The sequence below is a fragment of the Doryrhamphus excisus genome, chromosome 3 (assembly GCF_030265055.1).
Source record: "Doryrhamphus excisus isolate RoL2022-K1 chromosome 3, RoL_Dexc_1.0, whole genome shotgun sequence".
Taxonomy (NCBI): domain Eukaryota; kingdom Metazoa; phylum Chordata; class Actinopteri; order Syngnathiformes; family Syngnathidae; genus Doryrhamphus; species Doryrhamphus excisus.
Window position 1 is genome coordinate 2,744,800 of NC_080468.1, and position 21,520 is coordinate 2,766,319.

General features: G+C 45.5%; 5 protein-coding genes across 21 annotated transcripts in view; 3 read left to right on the top strand and 2 right to left on the bottom strand.

The window, feature by feature from the left end:
* Nucleotides 1-2,335, bottom strand: part of tmeff1a (transmembrane protein with EGF-like and two follistatin-like domains 1a) — a 19,148-nt gene extending 16,813 nt beyond the window's left edge. Inside the window, exon 1 of the mRNA XM_058066274.1 lies at nucleotides 2,250-2,335. Within this exon, the coding sequence (XP_057922257.1) occupies nucleotides 2,250-2,304 (55 nt within the window). The 5' untranslated portion in view covers nucleotides 2,305-2,335. The remainder of the gene's footprint in view (nucleotides 1-2,249) is intronic.
* On the top strand, nucleotides 1,528-6,186 carry slc39a6 (solute carrier family 39 member 6). Of its 2 annotated transcripts, none has more exons than XM_058066268.1 (12): nucleotides 1,528-1,728; nucleotides 2,283-2,463; nucleotides 2,938-3,418; nucleotides 3,502-3,640; nucleotides 3,703-3,750; nucleotides 3,816-3,985; nucleotides 4,061-4,225; nucleotides 4,315-4,393; nucleotides 4,472-4,837; nucleotides 4,960-5,040; nucleotides 5,142-5,332; nucleotides 5,514-6,186. In XM_058066268.1, exons 1-12 carry the CDS (start codon nucleotides 1,551-1,553, stop codon nucleotides 5,664-5,666), a joined length of 2,232 nt encoding a protein of 743 aa, XP_057922251.1. In that variant the 5' UTR covers nucleotides 1,528-1,550; the 3' UTR covers nucleotides 5,667-6,186. The 2 variants fall into 2 exon arrangements, with proteins under 2 accessions (XP_057922251.1, XP_057922252.1); XM_058066269.1 differs by lacking the exon at nucleotides 1,528-1,728 and adding an exon at nucleotides 1,856-2,193.
* Nucleotides 5,951-21,013, bottom strand: crfb16 (cytokine receptor family member B16). 14 transcript variants are annotated; one of them, XM_058066279.1, is made up of 13 exons: nucleotides 20,637-21,013; nucleotides 19,005-19,121; nucleotides 17,258-17,360; nucleotides 17,055-17,120; nucleotides 16,853-16,975; nucleotides 14,068-14,276; nucleotides 11,645-12,996; nucleotides 9,532-9,658; nucleotides 8,163-8,353; nucleotides 7,897-8,021; nucleotides 7,682-7,829; nucleotides 6,802-6,965; nucleotides 5,951-6,554 (listed from the first exon to the last, which is right to left on the bottom strand). In XM_058066279.1, the coding sequence occupies exons 7-13, from the start codon at nucleotides 11,721-11,723 to the stop codon at nucleotides 6,438-6,440; spliced, it is 951 nt and encodes a 316-aa protein (XP_057922262.1). In that variant the 5' UTR covers nucleotides 11,724-12,996; nucleotides 14,068-14,276; nucleotides 16,853-16,975; nucleotides 17,055-17,120; nucleotides 17,258-17,360; nucleotides 19,005-19,121; nucleotides 20,637-21,013; the 3' UTR covers nucleotides 5,951-6,437. The 14 variants fall into 14 exon arrangements, with proteins under 14 accessions (XP_057922262.1, XP_057922263.1, XP_057922265.1 ...); XM_058066280.1 differs by having other exon boundaries at nucleotides 17,039-17,120; XM_058066282.1 differs by lacking the exon at nucleotides 17,055-17,120 and adding an exon at nucleotides 14,737-14,809 and having other exon boundaries at nucleotides 17,249-17,360.
* On the top strand, nucleotides 9,618-15,163 carry cldn15la (claudin 15-like a). Of its 3 annotated transcripts, none has more exons than XM_058066292.1 (6): nucleotides 9,618-9,790; nucleotides 12,641-12,943; nucleotides 14,115-14,279; nucleotides 14,558-14,639; nucleotides 14,712-14,825; nucleotides 14,889-15,163. In XM_058066292.1, exons 1-6 carry the CDS (start codon nucleotides 9,781-9,783, stop codon nucleotides 14,971-14,973), a joined length of 759 nt encoding a protein of 252 aa, XP_057922275.1. In that variant the 5' UTR covers nucleotides 9,618-9,780; the 3' UTR covers nucleotides 14,974-15,163. The 3 variants fall into 3 exon arrangements, with proteins under 3 accessions (XP_057922275.1, XP_057922274.1, XP_057922273.1); XM_058066291.1 differs by lacking the exon at nucleotides 9,618-9,790 and adding an exon at nucleotides 10,890-10,971; XM_058066290.1 differs by lacking the exon at nucleotides 9,618-9,790 and having other exon boundaries at nucleotides 11,084-12,943.
* saga (S-antigen; retina and pineal gland (arrestin) a) lies at nucleotides 16,958-20,986 on the top strand. Its single transcript, XM_058066272.1, has 16 exons — nucleotides 16,958-17,105; nucleotides 17,308-17,376; nucleotides 17,447-17,507; nucleotides 17,583-17,627; nucleotides 17,696-17,895; nucleotides 17,981-18,040; nucleotides 18,131-18,198; nucleotides 18,279-18,414; nucleotides 18,484-18,568; nucleotides 18,687-18,759; nucleotides 18,828-18,965; nucleotides 19,036-19,113; nucleotides 19,210-19,224; nucleotides 19,453-19,505; nucleotides 19,659-19,668; nucleotides 20,591-20,986. Exons 2-16 carry the CDS (start codon nucleotides 17,329-17,331, stop codon nucleotides 20,715-20,717), a joined length of 1,197 nt encoding a protein of 398 aa, XP_057922255.1. The 5' UTR covers nucleotides 16,958-17,105; nucleotides 17,308-17,328; the 3' UTR covers nucleotides 20,718-20,986.
* Nucleotides 21,014-21,520: the final 507 nt, after the last annotated feature.

Here is a 21,520-nt window from a genome sequence, read left to right on the forward strand (position 1 = left end):
GAGATACTGGATGTCTCACAACTTTACTGTGTGTGTGTGTGTGTGTGTGTGTGTGTGTGTGTGTCATGTATGAATGTGTCATTCAAGTCGTATATTGTGTCTTTCTAACCAAGGAGGATAGAGAGCACTTGTACAGATGTAATCACTCTCCCTTATTCAGGTGGAAAAGTATTTTTTCTAACATCAGTAAATCATATCAATTGAACATTTTTATCATTTGTATTTTACAATGTTGCCCTCTGTCACAGGTGATTGAAATGTTATTTATAGAAGTTGTGTTTCTGGGCTAAATGTGTTTGCCTTTTAGGATAAGCTCAACCTAGTTAGACATTAACGTTGAGCTCCAGCTGGTGGGAAACTAAAGCTGTGACTGTCATCGTCCTCAGGTGTTTTTATTTTCAACTATAGGGGGGTATTCTGGGAAAGTGGCTCAACCAACCTAAGCCTTGTGCTAAATTCCAAACACACAAAGCAAAATGCTATGGTAACAGCAGTTCTCAACTAACTTAATCAAGTTCGATTCTCGGCTTTGTGCTCAGTGCACTTTACATTAAAGGGGGCTTATCGCTCAAATTATTTGACTTCCATGCAAAATGAAGTAATCCAAGCGGTATATTTTACACAAGATGAGCAAATAATAATAATAACCATGAGGAGTTATGAGGAGTTAAAAAAAAAGATTATGACTGCTATAAGCAACACTGTCGCCACCAATAGAGCGAGGGTGGACAGCTGACAGAATAATACTGAGCCTGTAAATACACAAGTTAATACTGATAATTACTCGACTAGTCTTTTCAATTATCAACGCTCAACGTTAGCTAACTTTTAATATAAAAAAAATAAACTGGTTCAACAACTGTCTTTTTCATCTTTGAAATCAGTATGCAGATCAAAAAGATCCGCTGTGGCGACTCAGTAATCAGGAAAAAGCCGGAAAACAAACAAACAAAATCAAGTCAATGTTGTTTTCATGCTGTATCTCGTTGTGACCACTAGATGGTAGTGTTGACGTCGATGGCAGTGTTGATGTTGGCGAACTTTTTTATTTTGTGACAATTATTTCCTTGTTATAATTAAAAAGTGTTTTCCTCCAGATGATTGATGCCTCAGAGTGCTTATTCCTTCAGCAAATATTGTAATATAAGAAGACTGAGTACTCACGCAAGGACTACTGTGACATATACGTTTGCAAACGTTGGCCTAATTATTAATATTCCTGGTTTTCTGCTAAAATCTTGCATCTTGCATATAGATGTATAATATTTCTTATGTCTGTGTCCTCTCAGGGGCTTCGCAGGCTCTCAATAAATGTTGACGCCACATCGGAATTAGTTCACCAGTGAAACAGCTGCACTTTCATAGGCCATTTTAAGCTGAAAGAGTGCACATAGTGAGTTACCACAATCTGACAGCTACTTCAAAAGAGAGCTACCGTCATGTGACAGGCAAGTCCGGTGTGGGATAAAATATGGACCGCTTTAAAAATGTGTATAGACATGTACACAATGTGTAAAGACACACTGACTCCACTGAAGTGGTTGATATTAATGTCAGCCAATCACAACGCGACCCTTCAATTGGCACCGCCCCCTTCATTCTCCACTGTCTCTTCCATTTCCCGCAGGCAACAAAGATCTGAGCAGTTATCGAAATACTTTGGACCGAGAGACGCCAAGCAGAGGCACGAATCGACAGAGACGTCCGAACGCAGCGCCTATTTCGCAGGTAAGCCAGTTGCTCTATTCTGAAAGCTAGTTTCGGACCGCATTGCCAGCCTCAGACGAAACATGGCGGCGAGGGCGGCTCGTTTCCGGGTTGAGCGCCTTTGTGCACACGGCACCGAGCTGGTGCCGAGCGCAGAAAACAACGTGCTTGTGTTTATATGCTGACGGCGGGAGCGTGTTTGACGTTTGATAGCCAGACTGCCCTCCAGATGTACAAAATTTGGATTTTGTTGTCATTTGCTGGCAAATATGAGGTAGGCCCAGCGACGGCCCGCGGACCCCCTGCTGTGAAGTGCCGTGGTCGTTAAACACTGGCGCTAGCACCATGCTAAATGAGCTACTGTAGCTCACCGAGGAAGTTAGCATACTTCAACCATAATCTAATAATCAACCATAATCAACCATAATCATACTATAAATGTAGTCACCTCCACTTCGAGTATTTCACGAAGACGTCGCAAATTAGGTACAGAATGACAACCATGTTTAAAAAACTGAAGAACTGTGAAAATGTTCGCTCACTCTTCATGTGAAATGCTCCCTGCTGTGCTGCAGAGATGTTCTCGTGGCGGGTCATAGCGGTCCTGACGTTCCTCCTCACCGTGTCCTTGTTGGCTGGAGACAGGACGGTCGCTTCAGAATGCAGCACGTCCTCGGTTTACGTTCTCTCGGCTGGGGTGGATGTGCAGAGAGCGGAGCAGAACCAAAAACGACACCTGGAGGCTCTGTTCAATAGGTGAGCACATTCATACTGTATCGCCATGGTAACCAGGAACAGGTTATGTTCCGGCTTTTAGCTTAAAATGGGATGTGAAAGTGGCACTGTTTAATTAATTGAATTTTTGAAGTGGAGAAATGTAACCTTTATGACCCAAAACTTTTACAAAGGCATGGCGTTTTAGATATTGAAGGTAAGTTAATTACACATAATCAAACTCCCACGTTTATGTGAACGCACACTTGGCACAAAGCCGGAAATGAAAAAGTTGATTAATTAAAATAAATACTTAACATGCAGGGTTTTTTTTACATTTTAAAGCTAATCGTATCCAAAAAGAATGCTAGCGAATCAGCTACTTTGAAAGACCTTTATTGAACAAGCAAGACTAGCTTTTTACTCAACACACCTCGCTAACCCACAAAACTTGCTCCACATCATATCCCCCTTTAGTCTCTGTTCCACTGAGTCACATGTCGAGCCATGTTTTAGGTATGGACAAAACGGGACCATCTCCCTGGCGGGCCTGAAGCGCCTCCTCCAGAGTGTGGGCTTGGACCGTGTGAGGAGCGTGACTGTGCAACACCGCCATCATCACCATGACCACGATCATGACCACGGCGCATCACACAAACCCTCTGACAGCCCCAGAGAGCGTCAGAGGCGGAGCACAGACAAAGCTCAGAAGGCGGATGCCGACTCACAGTTTGTCAGCAACGCCTCTGAAGATCAACTCACCAGACGTCAGACACACGCAACAGGAAGCCACTCAAATGATCACGATCACATAGATGGTGATGGCCATGATCATGATCATGATGGCCACACGCATGATCACATTGATGACCACGGCCATCATGATCATGAAGATGACCACGGCCATGGCCATCATGATCATGAAGATGACCACGGCCATGACCATCATGATCATGAAGATGTCCACAGCCATGGCCACGTGGACCAGGATGTCGAGGTGCGTGCATCCACAGGTCACATTAGCTTCCCAGCTGTCAGTCACCATAACAACAAGTTTATGTGTGGTTGTCTCGTCGTCAGTGTCTGAACGCCTCCAACATCCTCTCCTCACACGGGATGGGCCAGGAGGGGGGCGTGACCCTGGCCGACTTCACATACCTCTGCCCCGCCCTCCTCCACCAGATAGACGCTGGTGCCTGCGTTCTGCACGAAGGCAGCGGTGAGTTTCAGCATGTGCGCCTTGAGGCGGCGCCACCTGACAAATGTTTGTTTCCTCGTCAGACCCGACGCATCATGGACGCGATCTCAGCGCCAAGGACATCACAATAGGTGAGCTTGTGAGTGCAATGTGGCGTAAGCACACCCTGCTAACCCGAGTGTTTTGCGTGTGGCAGCGTGGCTCGGCGGCTTTGTGTCCATTAGCATCATCAGCCTTCTATCACTGCTGGGTGTCGTCCTCATCCCGCTCATGAACAGGGTCTTCTTCAAGTTCCTTCTCAGCTTCCTGGTGGCGCTGGCTGTCGGCACCCTCAGCGGCGATGCATTCCTGCACCTCATCCCTCACGTGAGTGTTCACCAGTTGCCATCTTTTTTCTGTTTTTTTTTACTTCATGTGGGCAACCCTGCTCTTGTGTTCTAGTCTCAGGGCGGACACCAGCACCAACATTCCGGGCTGAAGCATGCACATGGAGAAGACCTGGACACTGTGTGGAAAGGTCTAACAGCTCTTGGCGGTGTCTACTTCATGTTTCTCATTGAACACTTCCTCACGCTGGGAAAAATGTACAAGGATAAGAAACAGAAGGTCAGTGGGACATTTCTCATTGTCATGGTGATGTGCTGAGACACACACACACACACACACACACACACATGCGTGTTTGCTGTGTGCAGACGCAGAAGAAACAGAACCACAAGGCGGACCTGGAGAAGCAGCTGGCTCTGGACGATGACAACATGCAGACAGGCCAAGGTGAAATCATGTGATGACCACGTTGACCCGCTTCTTAATCAGGAAGTGGATTCAACCGCTCATCTCGTCCCCCAACAGACATGGAGACCAATGGTGGCGGCGTTTTCGCCGATCGTGCAGACACGGAGGACGACGGAGTGGCGGAGGAGGAACAGGTGATGCTGCAGGTGTCGTCAGCGGCAGCGCATGGTTACACGGCCGATGACTGCGAGAACAAATGCCACTCCCACTTCCACGACACGGTGGGCCAGGCCGACAGCTTGCACCACCATCACCATGACTACCACCACATCCTGCACCACCACCACTCCCAGAACCACCACCCTCACAGCCACGCCCACTCGTACTCTGAGCACCACTTCCAAGAGGCGGGCGTGGCCACACTGGCCTGGATGGTCATCATGGGCGATGGCTTGCACAACTTCAGCGACGGCCTGGCCATCGGTGAGCTTCTGACTGTTTATGACTCTTTGAGAATCTCTTCTATTCCCTTACCTGAATAAATAAAGGTTAATTAACTAATTAATTTTATATATTAAAAAAAAGGTGTTCATGTTGTTCGGCAGGCGCGGCATTCAGCGAGGGGCTATCCAGCGGCCTCAGCACATCTGTGGCGGTTTTTTGTCATGAACTGCCTCACGAGTTGGGTGAGTTTCATCATCTCAGGTGTGGAGGTCAGCAGAAGGAGTCTGGCAAGGGGAAGATAGGATGCTGGCCACTTTGATTAACGGCTTGACGGTTCTCCCAGGTGACTTTGCGGTGCTGCTGAAAGCGGGAATGACGGTGCGTCAGGCCATCCTGTACAATGTGCTGTCGGCCATGATGGCGTACTTTGGCATGGTGACGGGTATCTTGATCGGACATTATGCAGAGAACATCTCCATGTGGATCTTCGCCCTAACCGCAGGGCTCTTCATGTATGTGGCGCTGGTGGACATGGTGAGTCGGTCAGCTGCAGGTGACTTTTCGCCATCGCCAGCTGGCCTCTTCACACTCCCGTGCTCACGCACGTGCACGCCTTCACTGCCAGCTGCTATGTAGATAAGACGTGTAGTGTCACCCCAAGTGGTGTGATGTTGTCAACATTTGAGGTCTTTTTTTTTCCCCCTTGTCTCTTCAGGTTCCAGAGATGTTGCATAATGATGCGGGCGATCACGGTTTCAGTCACTGCGGCTTCTTCCTGCTGCAGAACGCCGGAATCTTGTTGGGTTTCGGCATCATGCTCCTCATCGCCATCTTCGAGCACAAGATCCAACTGGACCTGGGATTCTGACAGCGAGCGGCCCAAATTCCTGCTGCATTCCATTGTTATTATTTGTTCTCGAAGGTCCAAGATCACTTCCTGGTGATACAGGAAGACGAGCACTACACTAAAATCCTTCTGTTACACCTCATAGCATGGTATTGTTGGTGTCATAAGCTCCGCCCACCTTGGGCCAGAGTGGCTTGACATATGCAGACAGACAGGTCATTGTAGAACTTCTTCCTCAAAATGTGATAGGACTGTCAGAACCAAGGTTCTGGTTCTCCTCACAAAAGATAATAATAGGTCAAACAATTTTTTAAAAATGTTTAATTTATTTTTATGTTTGAGTGACTTGTATTTTTGTTGTTGTTTGGGCCAAAAAGGTCAAAATGAGAAGGTTCTAGTGGCTTAACTTTGAAAGTCCAAGTCGACCCATCCACTTACTACCCCGCTACTAAAGTGCACTTTGGCTGCAGAGCCATTTACATCGGGTTGGACCCACATTCCTTCACACAAATAAACATTGGTTCTGCCTGAAATCCACCCAAGACTCTTTTGCTTTTATGAACACATGAATGTTGAGATGATTCCCAAATTAACTAACTTTACATATCTCTACTGCATGTAGAGAGTCTGAAGCTGCTCAGGAATAATACCTCTCAGTCCAGTTGGTCTGTGTTTGGTGTCAGAGCAATACCCAGAAATACCCATCAACATCTCAAGAACGTATGAGACAAGGTTCATATCAAGCCAAAAATAAGCCTAATTTCTTCATAAAAGTAAACGTCATTAAGGGTCTCATCGGAGTGGTACTGGTTTGAAGCGGCCCTGTTTGCCACTGTGCACCAGATGCACATGTGCACACACCTCTGTCGGGTACGTGCTCAAGGCAGCTTCCACATGCCAGTCGGGTCTCTGTGGGTGAGACGAATTACATGCAGCTGTCAGTCATGTCGTTAACTAGTCAGTGGACACATTAAGTACACATGTCCTTGGATAGTTTACTGCTCAACTGAAAGTCAAAATATGTGGTTCTGATTGTGAGTCTACTTCATCCCAACTGAGCATGTTTTAAAGGTCAAATGTGATCCGCTGGCACCAGAATCTTTAAGACCAGAAGATTTATGTTGTAGAGCGTGAAAGTATACATAATCAAACTGACCAGAGAGCGTGGCAGTGCCTCCTTGTGCACCTCCTTGTGGAGGCACTGGCAGTTGGCGCGGAGGTGGCAGTGGATTAAGGCCCAGAAGACAGCAAAGAGGACAGACGCCATCACAAGCAGTGTGACCACCACAGTGGTGGGACTCTTCCAGGGAACGGGAGCACCTGCAGACAGCAGGCAATCAAGTCACGGATGCGCTCATTGGTCACTTCATTAAGTACATGGGCTCATTGGAACCCTACAGTCGTGGTTCTCAGTTATTTTACAAAAATGTTTTTGCGCCACACTGATTTGAAATACTACTGAGAAACCAATCATATCTACAGTATTTATTTACCTGTACTGTGCAGACTGAACTCAAAACCAGTAAAATGTTGTGAAGCATACTGTACAAGCGTGTTCATATTGCATGCTGAGTAAGATAAATGTGTACATGTTGGCAGGTCTGTACTAACAATGAAAGTACTCACTCTAAAGCCACACCAAAAGTTCACCGCACTCCCGAAGGGGTCCCACCCCACTATTAGAGAAGCACTGCGCTACAGGAATATTTTGGTTACCTTGTCAAAATATTAGGAACACCTCCATCTCTGATGTCCTTAGCAGGTGCACCTCATGATTTGTCTAGGAAGCATACTTTTGTGATACTTAGACCCTTGTCTTTTCCCAGACAAGTGGTATAGAAAATGGATGGATGTTTGTCAGACGGGGCCCTCGGTGTGAATTGTTGTTTGTCTATATGTGCCCTGTGATTAGCCGGGGACCAGTCTAGGATGTGCCCTGCCTCTTGTAAATCAGCTGGGGTAGGTTCCTGCTTCCCCATGACCCTAACGAGTACAAGTGGTATAGAAAATAGATGATTGTCACAGTGCTGATGAACCTTTTATGGGCACACAGTGAATTTCGGTGCTGCCACTTTGGATCCGCGGCTCCAAAACCATCCAAGCTCTGATGCAGTACACCTCCCCGTCCTGCAGGGCGGCCACGTGTAGAACTGTCTCCTCTGCTGAGATGTTGTAGATGTACATCTGATGACGCAAGGAGAAGTACACACGTTCAGACAGTCCTAATGTGTGGTAGAGAAGCCGATCTCACCTGGGCCTCGTCGCCCTGCTTCCACACCATCACACTGATGGATGCTGTGGGCGGGGTCTCGTCAAAGGTCATCAGGAGGGCGTGGCCTGCTGCAGAAACCACCATGTGGGGCTCCGTCAGTACAGCTGTAAACACAACATAAACAAATATCTTACATCTTGTAGCATCCTATGTAGCACAGGAGGCCTTCTTCCAACATGCATTACTGTAACCATGGCAACATGAGGCCTCGTTACATTGTCTCTCAGAGTGGGCTTTGGTCTTACTGTCCTTCCTGTTGAAAGGCGGGCTGAGCTGGGTCCACGGTGACATCCGTGACTGGCACTCTGCTCGGACGCGGATGTTGTAGTCCGAGTCGGAACCCAGGTCTAAGGTCAAGTCACAGTGAGCTTGTGGAATATTCTGGCACTCTGAGACGTCCAGCCATGTCCCATCCAGGATCGTCAGCTCAAACTCACTGGAGGACAACAGCCATGCTTAGTGATTCAGTAATCGTATGAGTAAGTCAGTCTAAGTGTCTCAAAATAAGTACAGAACTATTTTGCCAAGTAATCTATCAAGTGAGTAATCACAAGTAGCCCATAAGAAATAATGTAGTATTAACCTGCAATTCAATAAAAGGAAGAACTGGTGTATGGTCCTGGTGTATGGTACTAGTGTAGAGTGTATGGTACTAGTGTATGGTACTAGTGTATGGTGTATGGTACTAGTGTAGGGTGTATGGTACTAGTGTATGGTGTATGGTACTGGTGTATGGTGTATGGTACTAGTGTAGAGTGTATGGTACTGGTGTATGGTACTAGTGTATGGTGTATGGTACTAGTGTATGGTACTGGTGTATGGTACTAGTGTATTGTACTTTAAGTGAGTCAAAGGTTATGCAAAAATATTGTAAGCTCATATCAGCAAAGACAAGCTGGAAAGCCTTGGGAGTATGTATTATTTGGGACACCACATCACCAGAGATGTCAGTTGATCACCTTGTGTGTCATACAAGCTTTGTCCACGTCAAGGAATGATGAAGAGAGTTATCTTTGGACCAGAACTAATGTTGAGCTACTAACAGAATCATGGGAATCGGTCAGTAAGTATATTTTTTTTCTCAACACTCCAAACAAAATCATAATCACAGTCAATTGGTGTGATGGCTTCTGTACAATGGCTATAAAAATGTCACCCATCCGTCTGCTACCGCCTATCTGCAGTTGTGTCATGGGGGTCAGCAGCCTAATAAGGGAAGCCCCGGCTACTTCGTCCAGCTCATCCCGGCGGATCCCGAGGTGTTCCTAGGCCAGTTGAGAGACATAGTTTCTTACCCGAGGCCTCCTACCGGTCGGATGTGCCCAGAACACCTCCCGAGGGGGGAGTCCGGGAGGCATCCTGACCAGACGCCTGTATTTCTCCCGGATGACAGTGCTTCTCACCTTATCACTAAGGGAGATACAGAGGTATCTATTAAGTTGCTATGTAACTAGCAACTTAAAGCTGATAACTATAATAGACCTTTTGCAAAAATGGAAATTACAATAAAAAAAAAAAACTTTTTTCAATGCAGCACAAGGACACGGAGGGCCCCAATGGCAGGGTTTGCTTTGAGTCCCCAAATGAGTAAATACACCCCGGTCTACAACTCACCCCTGGAACTGCACAGAGTAGAGTACTGCAGTACTGCAATACACCTGCAGGGGTCGCCAGCTGAGAGTGTGTCGCATGTTGATGGACTCCATTCTCACCTGACTTGGCGGTGGCAGCATCAAGGCATCTGATGAAAACATAATTTATAACATATTTATTTCATGAACACTGTATAATCATGGTGTCTTTTTATGAGCATATCTATACAAGCAAGCAACATAACCCTGTTAGCATGAAGTTAACGCCAGCATGGATAAAGGTAAGGGAATGTAAATAAACTATATATATAATTTGAATGGAATTGAATCAATAACCAGTATGTGTCTAACTCAGGGGTCAGCAATCTTTACCATCAAAAGAGCCATTGTGTCTCCTCTTCCAGTGAGAAAAACATGAAACATTATCTAAAGCAAGTTTTTATGGAAGCCCGTTTCCGCCACTGAAAAAAAATCACCCCAATGGTAAACCGAATACGAGATAAGAAGGTCGAAATTACGAGATAAAAGTCGAAATTACGAGATAGAAAGTCGAAATTACGAGATAGTAAGTCAAAATTACGAGATAGAAAGTCGAAATTACGAGATAGAAAGTCGAAATTACGAGATAGTAAGTCAAAATTACGAGATAGAAAGTCGAAATTACGAGATAGAAAGTCGAAATTACGAGATAAAAAGTCGAAATTTTAAGATAAGAAAGTCAAAATTATGACATACCAACTGCGCATGTGCCGCAGGTGCCGCCTTTTTCACAGTCGTCTTCGTCACTTGGCAAAATGCCTCGACAGTTGTGAACAACCACAACCCTTTTATTATTTCGATGCCCCAAAATTCTTTCCACTGTGCGTTTGTTTGGTACAATTCCATGTGAATTCACCAGCAAATGAAGTATTTCATCACTTGTAAAGCAATACTTAAAGTACTCCTCAATGTACTCCACAATCCATGACAATGTTACAGCACTGCAGGGGTGCTTTGATTGCACTATGTGTGGAATGTCTTCGGGAGTGATGACATACTACACTACATGTATGCAAACGATAAACCATGGGTAACCATGGTTTTGTAAGACCGTGAATGCATCCTGGCTGAGTTCTGATGTGATCGGATGAACGCGAGGAAAAGTCTTTTGGAACCAGCATTACAAATCCTAATGTGAAATGTTAACATACAATATATTTATTTCCCTTTTCTGTGCATTATAACCTGACAAAACAAAATAGTTTGAGCTAGCTTACAATTCTGTAATTGGGCTACACCTACGTATGTTGCATTGCTTGATATACACATGCTGATGATAACATGTAATAGTTGCAGTATCTTGTCGTATTTTGATGATTTCAAACACTACCGATACTTCTTTTCACACATACAGTCCTTATGATCTCAACTCTCATTGGGATGGCTGTGTCTTCCAGCACAAGACATGTGCTCCAGTCCTCAGGTAAAAAATGCTGACAGCAAACCAGCATCTTGCTGAGTCTTTGTAGCGAAATTGACAGCTAGGTATCCACTGTGAATGACGCTGAGACTAGAGTTGCAATGTGTCTTGTTAGTTAGTTACTATCAATATGCAGAGGAAAGAAGTTGCAGTAGTGTTTTAAATCATCAAAATATTGCAAGATACTGCAACTACTATATGTGACAGCATGTACTATATCAACAATGCAACTTTAGAGGGTTTTTTTTAACAGGGATTCATAGTAATATGTGTATCCCAATAACAGCATTGTAAGCTAGCTCAAATTAACTTGTTTTCTCGTGTCATAATGCACAGAAAGGGGAAAGAAATATGTGTTCATGTTTCGATTGTGTATAATGGGCAAAATTCCCCAAAAGTGCACTTCTCCTTTAAGGCGTCAGCTAGTGAAGTTTAACCAAATTACTATCCCAACTCCATCAGTTGGCATCTGTTACTCATAGTCACATCAATTCTGTTTGTTTATTCTGTTGTTCTAACAGGGAAAATTAAGATTAAAACCTTTAGAAGTTTATAAACCGTTGAGTCTTGTGGCTCCAGACTACATTTCTTTCGTGAGGGAGCAAAATGCCTTTCGGTAATAAAGGTTGCAGATCCCTGGGGCCATATAGGAAGAGACATTTGTGGTTGTACTCACAGTGTATCAGGTCCACGTGGAGCAAAACCGTCATCCTCAGAACAAAAGAGGTCACATGCTCAAGTAAAGTCATCGCCATTGTGTTTACACTATGAGAACTACTCTGTGAGAACGTACAACCTCTCCTTGACTGTAAAGTGGAGGCTGTCCCGGATTAAAGCCGGTGCATCCAGATGCTGAGGATGGATTCTGATCTACAGAGCCGGTCGGACCGGTCGCTGTTTCCCTCGAGGCGTCAAAATGCTTCCGCCTTCGCCTCGCTTCCTCCAATTATGACATCAGCCACTGAAGGCAACAATGTCCTGTAATTTCCCTGTGTTTTCTTTGCAAATAGGGGGAGTCCTATGCGTGACTGCTGTTCTTGTCAGAGACACTGATGATTTAAAATCACACGTGACAGGGGGACGCTTTGTATAGCACCACTGCTGTAGAAATTAAAAGTTTGGCAGCTCTCAGGGACGCCCCAACTAGGCTGGGGCCCCAAGAAGTCGCCGGCATTGCTTGATGGCAAGCAGCGCCCCTGCTTCCAATCATTCAAACCTATATTCAACTTTGAACTCATGCCGGGATAAATCATTGACTGTGGCCAACCATAAAACTATAAAACACACACACAGAGAAAGTGCTTGATGGTGATGATGATGTTCTATGTCACATGAGGTTGACCAAAATGGCGGACCAGGATGTCCCTATATGGACATTCACACGCTTGGTCAGGTTTGTTTCACATTCGTCATAAAAGGTTCTGATGAACAGTGACCTCCATTAAGATGTTAATGAAACAGCACTTCTTCTGGAAGTCTTGACGGTTCCGTGGCACAGGTGAGCCATCTTGCTTTTTTGCTCGCTCTCTCTTTTGGGCCCATATATGGATTTTGAGGTTACTGGGGCGTGGCTGTTGCTATGATGAACGATACTGCATGGGGTGGCGGGCGGGTTCTGCACTTTATGGCCCCCCGATCCCGGTCAGAGGACAAAGTCTTCTTCTTTCCACAGATGCCCCAACGCCTTCACTGGTGTTTGCCGTGAGATCCTCGTTTCTTTTGTCTCTCTTTTGGGCCCACCTGAGTTTGAGTGACACGATGTCGACGTCTGTGGAGGCCACCGGCTTCATCATGTGCATCGTCAGCTGGCTGATCACAGGAGCGTCCCTGGCTAACGATTACTGGAAGATCTCCACCGTGTCGGGCAGCGTCATCATCTCCCAGAGGCAGTTTGAGAACCTGTGGCACTCCTGTGCCGAGAACAGTGCAGGCATCGCTGAGTGTCGAGACTTCGAGTCACTGCTCTCTCTGCCTGGTAAGTCGACTCAACCTGGATGCTGAAGATGTTCTTCTTACCTGAGATGTACACTATGTAGAACATTTGGATGACACAATAAGTAGAACAGCAGCCAAGAAGGCGCTCTTTCTTATGGTCACAAATCATAAACCTGAAAATGATCTCCTTTAAGTCGTCTAGATGGTTCCTTCCTTCTATAGTTGACGCTTTGACGCTCTTTATTGTCAATTTCCATTGGAATTTAATGGAATTTATTTGTTGTTCTTTCTTTCTGAGGCCCAGAAGAGGTGTGGCACACATTTTTTTATGATTACTGTCAATTATTAACCAGCCTTGTTACTGTCACCATCGTCTTTCACAGAAACTATTGACGCCCTCCCATAGCCTTCACACTCAGATATAATGTTCTGCTAATCTCCAGGTTGTCATGTGCTAGTTGACTCTCCAGGTTATTATGTCCAGGCACTCATGTCATACTATTTGAATCCCCTGGTTCTCGTGTCATACTATTTGAATCCCCTGGTTCTCATGTCATACTATTTGAATCCCCGGGTTCTCGTGTCATACTATTTGAATCCCCGGGTTCTCGTGTCATACTATTTGAATCCCCAGGTTCTCGTTGTCCTACAAGGTGATTCTCCAGCTCACACCTCCTGCTAGTTGACCGTCCAGGCTCTTTTGTTATAGTGGTTGAGTCTCCAGGCTCTCATGTCCTCCTAGTTAAATTGCCATTCTCATTTCCTATGACAGTGGGTTCCCACATATTACCAATTCTACCATTTTCCAGAAATACCGTATATACACAAATCCAGACCATACCAGTATGCTGATTTGTGTACAAATCCTTTGAACATGGGGCCATGCGTTATGTTGCAACATGAGATGATGGTCATGGATGAATGGCATAACAATGGGCGGCAGGATCTAGCCATGGTATCTGTGTGCATTCAAAATGTCACCAATAAAATGCCCCTGTGCTGCGGATTGAGCGGCCCACGGTGGTGGGGTTACGGTATGGTTACGGTATATAGATATTTGTTGAACTAATTGAGTCTCCAGGCTGTCATGTCTTACTAATTGACTGTGCTGTTCTTGTAAAACAGTCTAATGTGTGGTGGTGTCACAGTACCATGTTTACTTACCATTTGGTGCAACTCAGGCATCATGTAATGTGGTTTTCGCTGTTTAGGCCACGTGCAGGCGTGTCGGGCGCTGATGATTGTGTCCCTGCTGCTGGGCCTGGCCTCCATGGTCATCTCCCTGCTCGGACTCAAGTGCATCAAGATCGGCTCTGCCAGCGAAACATCCAAGGCCAAGCTCGCCGGCACCGGAGGCATCCTGAGCATCCTCGCTGGTGAGTACAAAAACGTTCATTCATTCATTCCTCACGAGGGTCGCAGACGTGCTGGAGCCTATCCTAGTTGTTCCGGGCGAGAGGGGGGTTACACCCTGGACTGATCCCAGGGCACAATTAGAAACAATGCCTATGGACAATTTAGAGTCGCCAATTAACCTAAATGTTTTTTGGAATACGGTAGAAAACCCACGGCGCCGTGCAGCCGACTGCAAAAAGAGTTGTACCTAATAAAGTGGTCAGGCGAAGAATTGTTGCGTGATATAATGTGTTTGCAGGTCTTTGCTGCATGATCGCATGCTCCTGGTATGCCAGCAGTGTGGTGCAGGACTTCTACAACCCGCTATACGTTGGTGTCAAGTCAGTTCGCACACACCAACAACACTAACATCATGTTTGCATGTTGTTTCACTCTGACATATGTGTTGGCAGGTTTGAGCTGGGTGTGGGCCTCTACCTGGGATGGGGGGCCGCCTCTCTGGCCATAGTGGGAGGCGGCTTGCTTTGCTCCGCCTGCAAAAGGGCGTCAGCTAGCGGGAAAAAAGGGTACAAGTCACACACTTTGATGTCGCATGACAATTTTGCTCTGATGCCCTCTTTTGTTTTCAGCGGTTTCTATGGAAACAGTCAACCACAGAAGGTGTACAAGCCTACAGCAAAGTCAGAGGCAGAATCAGCCAGAGCTTACGTCTGAAAACACACACTCTGATGTGGAATGTGACAATGTATGGTTGAATAGTTAGAAATAATCTTTTTGTTTATGTGATCTCAGTCATGTTTGTATGATGGGAATAAATGAACCTTTTTACTGTGTGTCTGTGGTTTATTTAAAAGGACAACAACTCCATGATGACCTTTCTGTGTGTGTGTGTGTAATCACACTGATGATGATGATGCAGGACATAATCCATGTAATGTGTGTTCTGAGCTGCTGACACCCGCAGAAGACTGGATTAAACGTTCACTGCATCACACCTTCATTTGACCTGCATGTCTTGTCATTCATGCACATAAACATGTAACATCATGAGGGGCAACAACAGCAGTCATTCATTCATTTTCCAGCACTCATGGTGGCTTTGTGCACCCTGTCAGAATCACATATAACAACTAAGTATGTTAAATGGTATCAGTAAGAATCATGGACATAAATATGATGATTTTTCTAATTAGTGGGGATTAAAAGGACAGAGTTGTTGCAGGGATGGCGCTGGTTCATTGACTTGTTTCTCCCCTGGGTTGTTTGTTTTCCTCTGTCACCTTTTGTTTCCTTATTTGGCACTACTGTGAGTATGTGTTTTTTTTTGTTTGTTCTTAAACTATGTTTATCAGCTCGCCATCTTGGCGATGTAGTAGAAGTGTGCAACAACACACGTGACATAATCCTTCCCTGTGGCAACGGCCAGGGATGCGGTCTCATGGTAATTTACAACGAGAAATGGAAAGTCCTGCCTGTACCGGTGCCAGATTTGAACTCATTTGAATGTGCTGTGTTTATACTGCCTAGTTCCACTCCAACTATAGTAGCTACAGCTTATCTTATTTATCTTTTGAACTGATTTAGCCACTTTACTAACTCATCTAGTATGTACTCGCTCATCTCAAGTGATATTGTTGGGTGATTTCAATATACATATGGGCAACAGCAACGCTCATCATGCCTGGACAGTTTTGGTCTTCATCAATACACACACAAAAGGACATGTTCTGGACCTAATATGCTGCTCTGGTATCACACCATCCAAATGTACAGCTGATTAACTCCATGTAACGGACCACTTCCTCTTTTCATCTTTCCCCTCATTGCAACCAAGTCTCCACACCTCATCACATTTTGGAATATTAAGGACATCAATGTCAACATCCTCTGCTCCAACATAGACAATATTACACTCTTGGACTATTTATCGACGTCTGATGGGCTTACAGCATATTACATGCTCATGCCCCAGTGAAAACTCTTGTTTACTTCTCATCCGCTCCTTGGCATACCCCTGAACACTGGTCAATGAAAGCTTGAGCAACCTCATAAAAAACGATCTTACCATTGACAAGGAAATGCACAAAAACACATTTCACACTACAACTTGATCATTCATCTATCCATCCATGCATTTTCTATGCCCCAGCCACAAAGAAAAGCAATTAAAAACAACATAAATAGAAAAATATACATATAGCAGCCAGTCACACAACTCCTGAGTTCCCCAATTATAACTCAGCCAGTGACATTCCCCACAATAAAAATGTGTGTGGGTGGGGATTTTTCCAGGTACTCCGGTTTGTCTATATGTGCCCTGTGATTGGCTGGCGACCAGTCCAGGGTGTACCCCGCCTCTCGCCTGAAGACAGCTGGGATAGGCTTCAGCATGACTGTGACCATAGTGAGGATAAACAGTATAGAAAATAAAAGGATGGATGGATTTGGGACAGCACTACCCTGTCAAAATTAACACACTCAAGAATGAAGTACACAGTATACTTATCTGTACTTAGCCAATCACTCTTTTTCATGCAGCGCATTTCACCCTATGTGTGTGTGTGTGTGTGTGTGTGTGTGTGTGTGCGCTCACAGGCTAATCTGAACGTGTTGTGCTGACAGAGGAGGAACCAGCTTCAATCCACTCAGTGATGTCATTCACAGGAAAGCAATGTGTGGGCGTGGTCATGGTGGGACAGCTGCGTCATACCATTGGCTGTCGAGAAGGAGAGAGATGTTGATCGACAGCAGGATTTATCCATATAGAGCCAACACTCACATTCAGCATCACCAACATTTGTGCTTGTGCTCTTGCTACATCATTATCTTCGTGTTTGTACGTCCAGGTGAGTGGTGGCACACTGTGATTGTCTCAGGCCAGGTTAACATTTGTTGTATGTGGACAAGACTAAGTGTCCCCAAGTGGAATATCCGCTGTCGTGCCACACTTAACATAGACAGACAGCATCTCACATACACACACACTCACAAAGGATACTGTAAACAAGTCGTCACGGCAACTATGACTTTCTGTCCACCTGGTTGCAGACGCCACCTGAGCAGAGCAACATGAGCCCCAAGAATGTGGTCTTCAAGAAGATCTGCAAGGACAAATCAGTGAGTAGAAAGGTCACTTTAAGACGTAACACGGGGCAGAAGGACAGAACTCTCTTCTGTCCGTCTTCAGGTGGGAGTCTACATGGGGAAACGAGACTTTGTGGACCATGTGGACTTTGTGGACCCAGTAGGTGAGGAATGCGTCACATGACCTTATATAGTCCGCAACATCGAATGCTAACCTGCGATGTTCTCCCAACCACTAGATGGTGTCGTGCTCATTGACCTCGAGGCACTGCAGGGGAGGAAAGGTCAGACAAGACAGGACGTGCCCTCTGGTGTCCATAACGGTGACGTGCCTGTGTCTTGCGTCCTCTAGTGTTCGTCACTCTGTCCTGCACCTTCCGCTATGGCCGTGACGACATGGACGTGATGGGCATTGCGTTTCGCAGGGAGCTGTACCTGTCTACCCGCCAGGTATACCCTCCCCTGCAAGACCGAGAACAGGGCATCCATACCAGGACTCAAGCCAAGCTGCTGCGTAAGCTGGGAGACGATGCCTACCCATTCTTCTTTGAGGTGTCGCCACCCTTCTTTTGAGCCTAAATGTTCTCATACGTTCACGTGCTCTTACCTGCTAAAAATAACACCTGTTCCGTGGCAGTTCCCCGACAACCTGCCATGCTCGGTGGCGCTCCAGCCAGCACAGCATGACGTTGGCAAGGTGATACCAATCTGTAGGGTCCAGTGAGGAGCAGCGTTCTCCACTTTGACCACATCCCAGAATAGAATTCCTTTTGCCTTGTCTCTGCAGCAATGTGCCGTGGAGTTTGAGGTCAAAGCGTTCAGCGCCGAGAGCCAGGATGCCAAAGTACACAAACGGTGATGGTGGCGTGGCGTCCACATATAAAACCGTCTCTTATAACAGCACCACTAATTTCCATCTTGGCCTTGCCCTTCAGGAGCTCCGTGAAGCTGATGATCAGGAAGGTGCAGTACAGTCCAGAAAACGAAGGGGTGGCGCCGTCTATGGAAATCACACGTGACTTTGTCATGTCAGACAAGCCGCTGAATGTGAGGGCCAGCCTGGACAAAGAGGTGGGCTAATGCTGCGTGACCGCAAACACAGCGGAGTCCTTGTGTCATCTGCTGTTGCTCTGCATGCAGATTTATTACCATGGCGAGACCATCAGAGTGCACGTTGACATCACCAACAGCTCCAGCAAGAACGTTAAGAACGTAGTCCTCTCTGGTAAGCTTTAGCTCCTCTCCTTTTCACTTAGCTCCACCCCTTTAGGTACCCTAGCTCTTGGGCAAAGTCTGCGGTGGACTGCTTCATGATGTAGAATTTGATGGATGCGTGTCTCCAGTGGATCAGGTGTCCACGGTGGTGTTGTATTCCAACGACAGCTACGTCAAATGTGTTGCCATCGATGAATCTGGGTGAGTTTCATCCCAAAGACAATGACCTAAAAACAGTCCGTGTAAGCAAAAGACTTTGTTGTGTTCAGGGACACCGTGTCTGCGGGAGGGACACTCCAAAAGGACTACAAGCTCCTTCCCCTGTTGGCCAACAACAGAGAGAGGCGAGGCATAGCACTGGACGGAAAACTCAAGCACGAAGACACCAACTTGGCGTCATCCAGCATGTAAACTAACATGTGAAGTGAAACCAAGACTGTACTCACGTGGTCATGTGATTCCGATGCGTCATTGCAGCATCAAGCAGGGCGTCCTGAAAGAAGTCCTGGGAATTATGGTGTCCTACAGAGTCATGGTCAAGCTCATCATTGGAGGGTCAGTGCCTAAACAAAAATGGCTCTTCATTTTCCATGATCGTTTGCAATGAATACTTCGAAGGTCATGTTTCATCACTTTTCTTCCTGTTTGCAGCGTGATGGGATCAAGGTGCGTAGGGGAGTTTTTGAAAAAGTGCTTGTATTAGACATACACTGTGACACTTTTACTGTCATTGCCACTACTGTGTACTTAACTATTCACACCACAATGACACAGTAGTTAATTCCTATTGTGTTTAAGCACTAGCTAGCAAGACTGCGGCAGCTTCCACTCAATTGTTTTTGTATTTGTGTCAACTATCTATGAAAAAAATATCATCAGTTGCTTATGTTGCAGTGAGGTGGAACTGGAGCTTCCTTTCAAACTCATGCACCCAAAACCCGACACAGGTGAGCAAGGTGCTCCTCATCACAGATAACAATACTGTAGCATGCTTGTTCAATTGTATATACGTATGTACATATATCTGTATATGTATGTATGTATGTATGTATGTGTGTCACAAACTAATTGTCTTCTTATTCTTTTACTGTTGCCACCAGTCAAAGAGAGGTGAGTGTTTTTTTCCACATTGTTGATTAAATTATTTCACATGGAGACACAGTGACATGCTGTGAGGGTCGTGGCTGGTGAGGCACCGACTGACTCCTTTGGAGTTTGAACGTTAATACCGGTTGCTCATTGAAAAACATAGTTGTTTTACATTTTTGTGTATGAAGTACACACTCCTAATACTTTGCTGATACTTTGTTGTAAAGGTCTGATCACCATCTGGTGAGCTTAAAGGCATGCTCGGCTTAAAAATATTTTAATGTATTTGAGTTTCAAAGTCTAAATCTAGTTGCTCCTGAAAAACGATGTTGGCTTTTTCCTCTCTGAGAGGATAAGGAGAGGAGAGTACTGCATTTTATTGTCTGATTAGTAGGAATTATGATGTTACGCTTTCAATAAAGACATGACACAGGTTCTAGAGAGTCATCGTGTACGAAATGTTTCTGCAATATTACATTATTGGCAACAAGCAGACAATGCGCCATGATCCAACTTGCGCACGTCAGGAAACGTAAAATTCAGCTATGTTTACTTTAGGAAACTGTTAAAAACGATTTAAATCATTCAGAAAATACATGTATTCAATTGGCAAACATTATTCCTTGTATAATATATATTTTATAAATATATATTTTTTGTATGAAATGTCATTAGGTGTAATGACCAGGTCATTAACAGGTCCTCCTTTAATCAAACAGTCAGCGACACGTTTGATGAAAAAAATGTATTCAGTGTGAAAAAACAGAATATGGCTCTAACGGAATACATATTAAAATATGTGGCTTTCATGGCTCTCTAGCCAAAAACGTTCGCAATCGCCGACATTGATGCTAACAAGCTAACAGACGAGACATTTTATGCTAGTATGCTAACGCTTACGTGCTAATGGCGTGTGCACGTATGTGTGTGTGCATGTGTGAAGTGAGATGGAGGACGAAATGGTGTTCCAGGAGTTCAAGCGGTCTTACCTGAAAGGAATGGTCGCTGACGACGACGAGGAGGAAGCCAATGTGTCGGGCGGCGACGACATGGCGCCGAAAGAGAAGTAACAGCTAGCTATCAAGCTAACACTGCTGGCCGGTTTGCTCAACATTCAATTGTAGTTGTAGGTAATAAGTCTTTATGTAACCATGGTAGATGCTAATTAGCACCTGGCAGTAATGAAAGTGGCTTCTTTACCAATGACAATAAATCACACCAAAGACTGTTAGCAGCAGCTGCTGCTGTTAATGAACGTGTAATAGGTATTTTAGTGCAGTGTTTCATATTTTAAATGAGAGAAAAAAGCATATAAATGAATAAAGTATTTCTTCAACACATTCAACCCTTTGTGTGCACTTTTAGCATGCAGTTGGAAGGTATGGGGGGGGGGGGGCGATGTTGTGATTCTCTATCTTCAGAAGGGGTACCCCTCACCTGAATTGGCTGCTTGTCATTGAGCAGATGTCAGGTGTGTGCAGCAGGAAGCTGCTGAAGATGCTGCTGCTCTGGAGCCACACCCTGTCCGCCGTCTGCAGCTGCAGCGCCACTGTGTGGCCGGCGGTGCCCTCGCCGCCTCCTTCTGTGGCTTTGATGACCTCCTTGATGACGCAGTGTAGACTCCTGTAAGGGGGTTTAAAGTGTCCATGCTGGTTACTGAGCACACGTGGAAAAGGAACAGGACAGTCATAAAGAGGAAATGACTGGTTGATGCATGCAGGGAACGGTCCTTGTGCAGGCCCAAGGAGGCCCACGTCTTCCCAGTCATCCTTCAACCCCACACTAAGCCTTGTCTTCTTTACCTCCCTTCTACCTGTCATCCCATCCGTGCCATTTGTCACATCAGAGCACTCACACCCCCCCATTACTGATC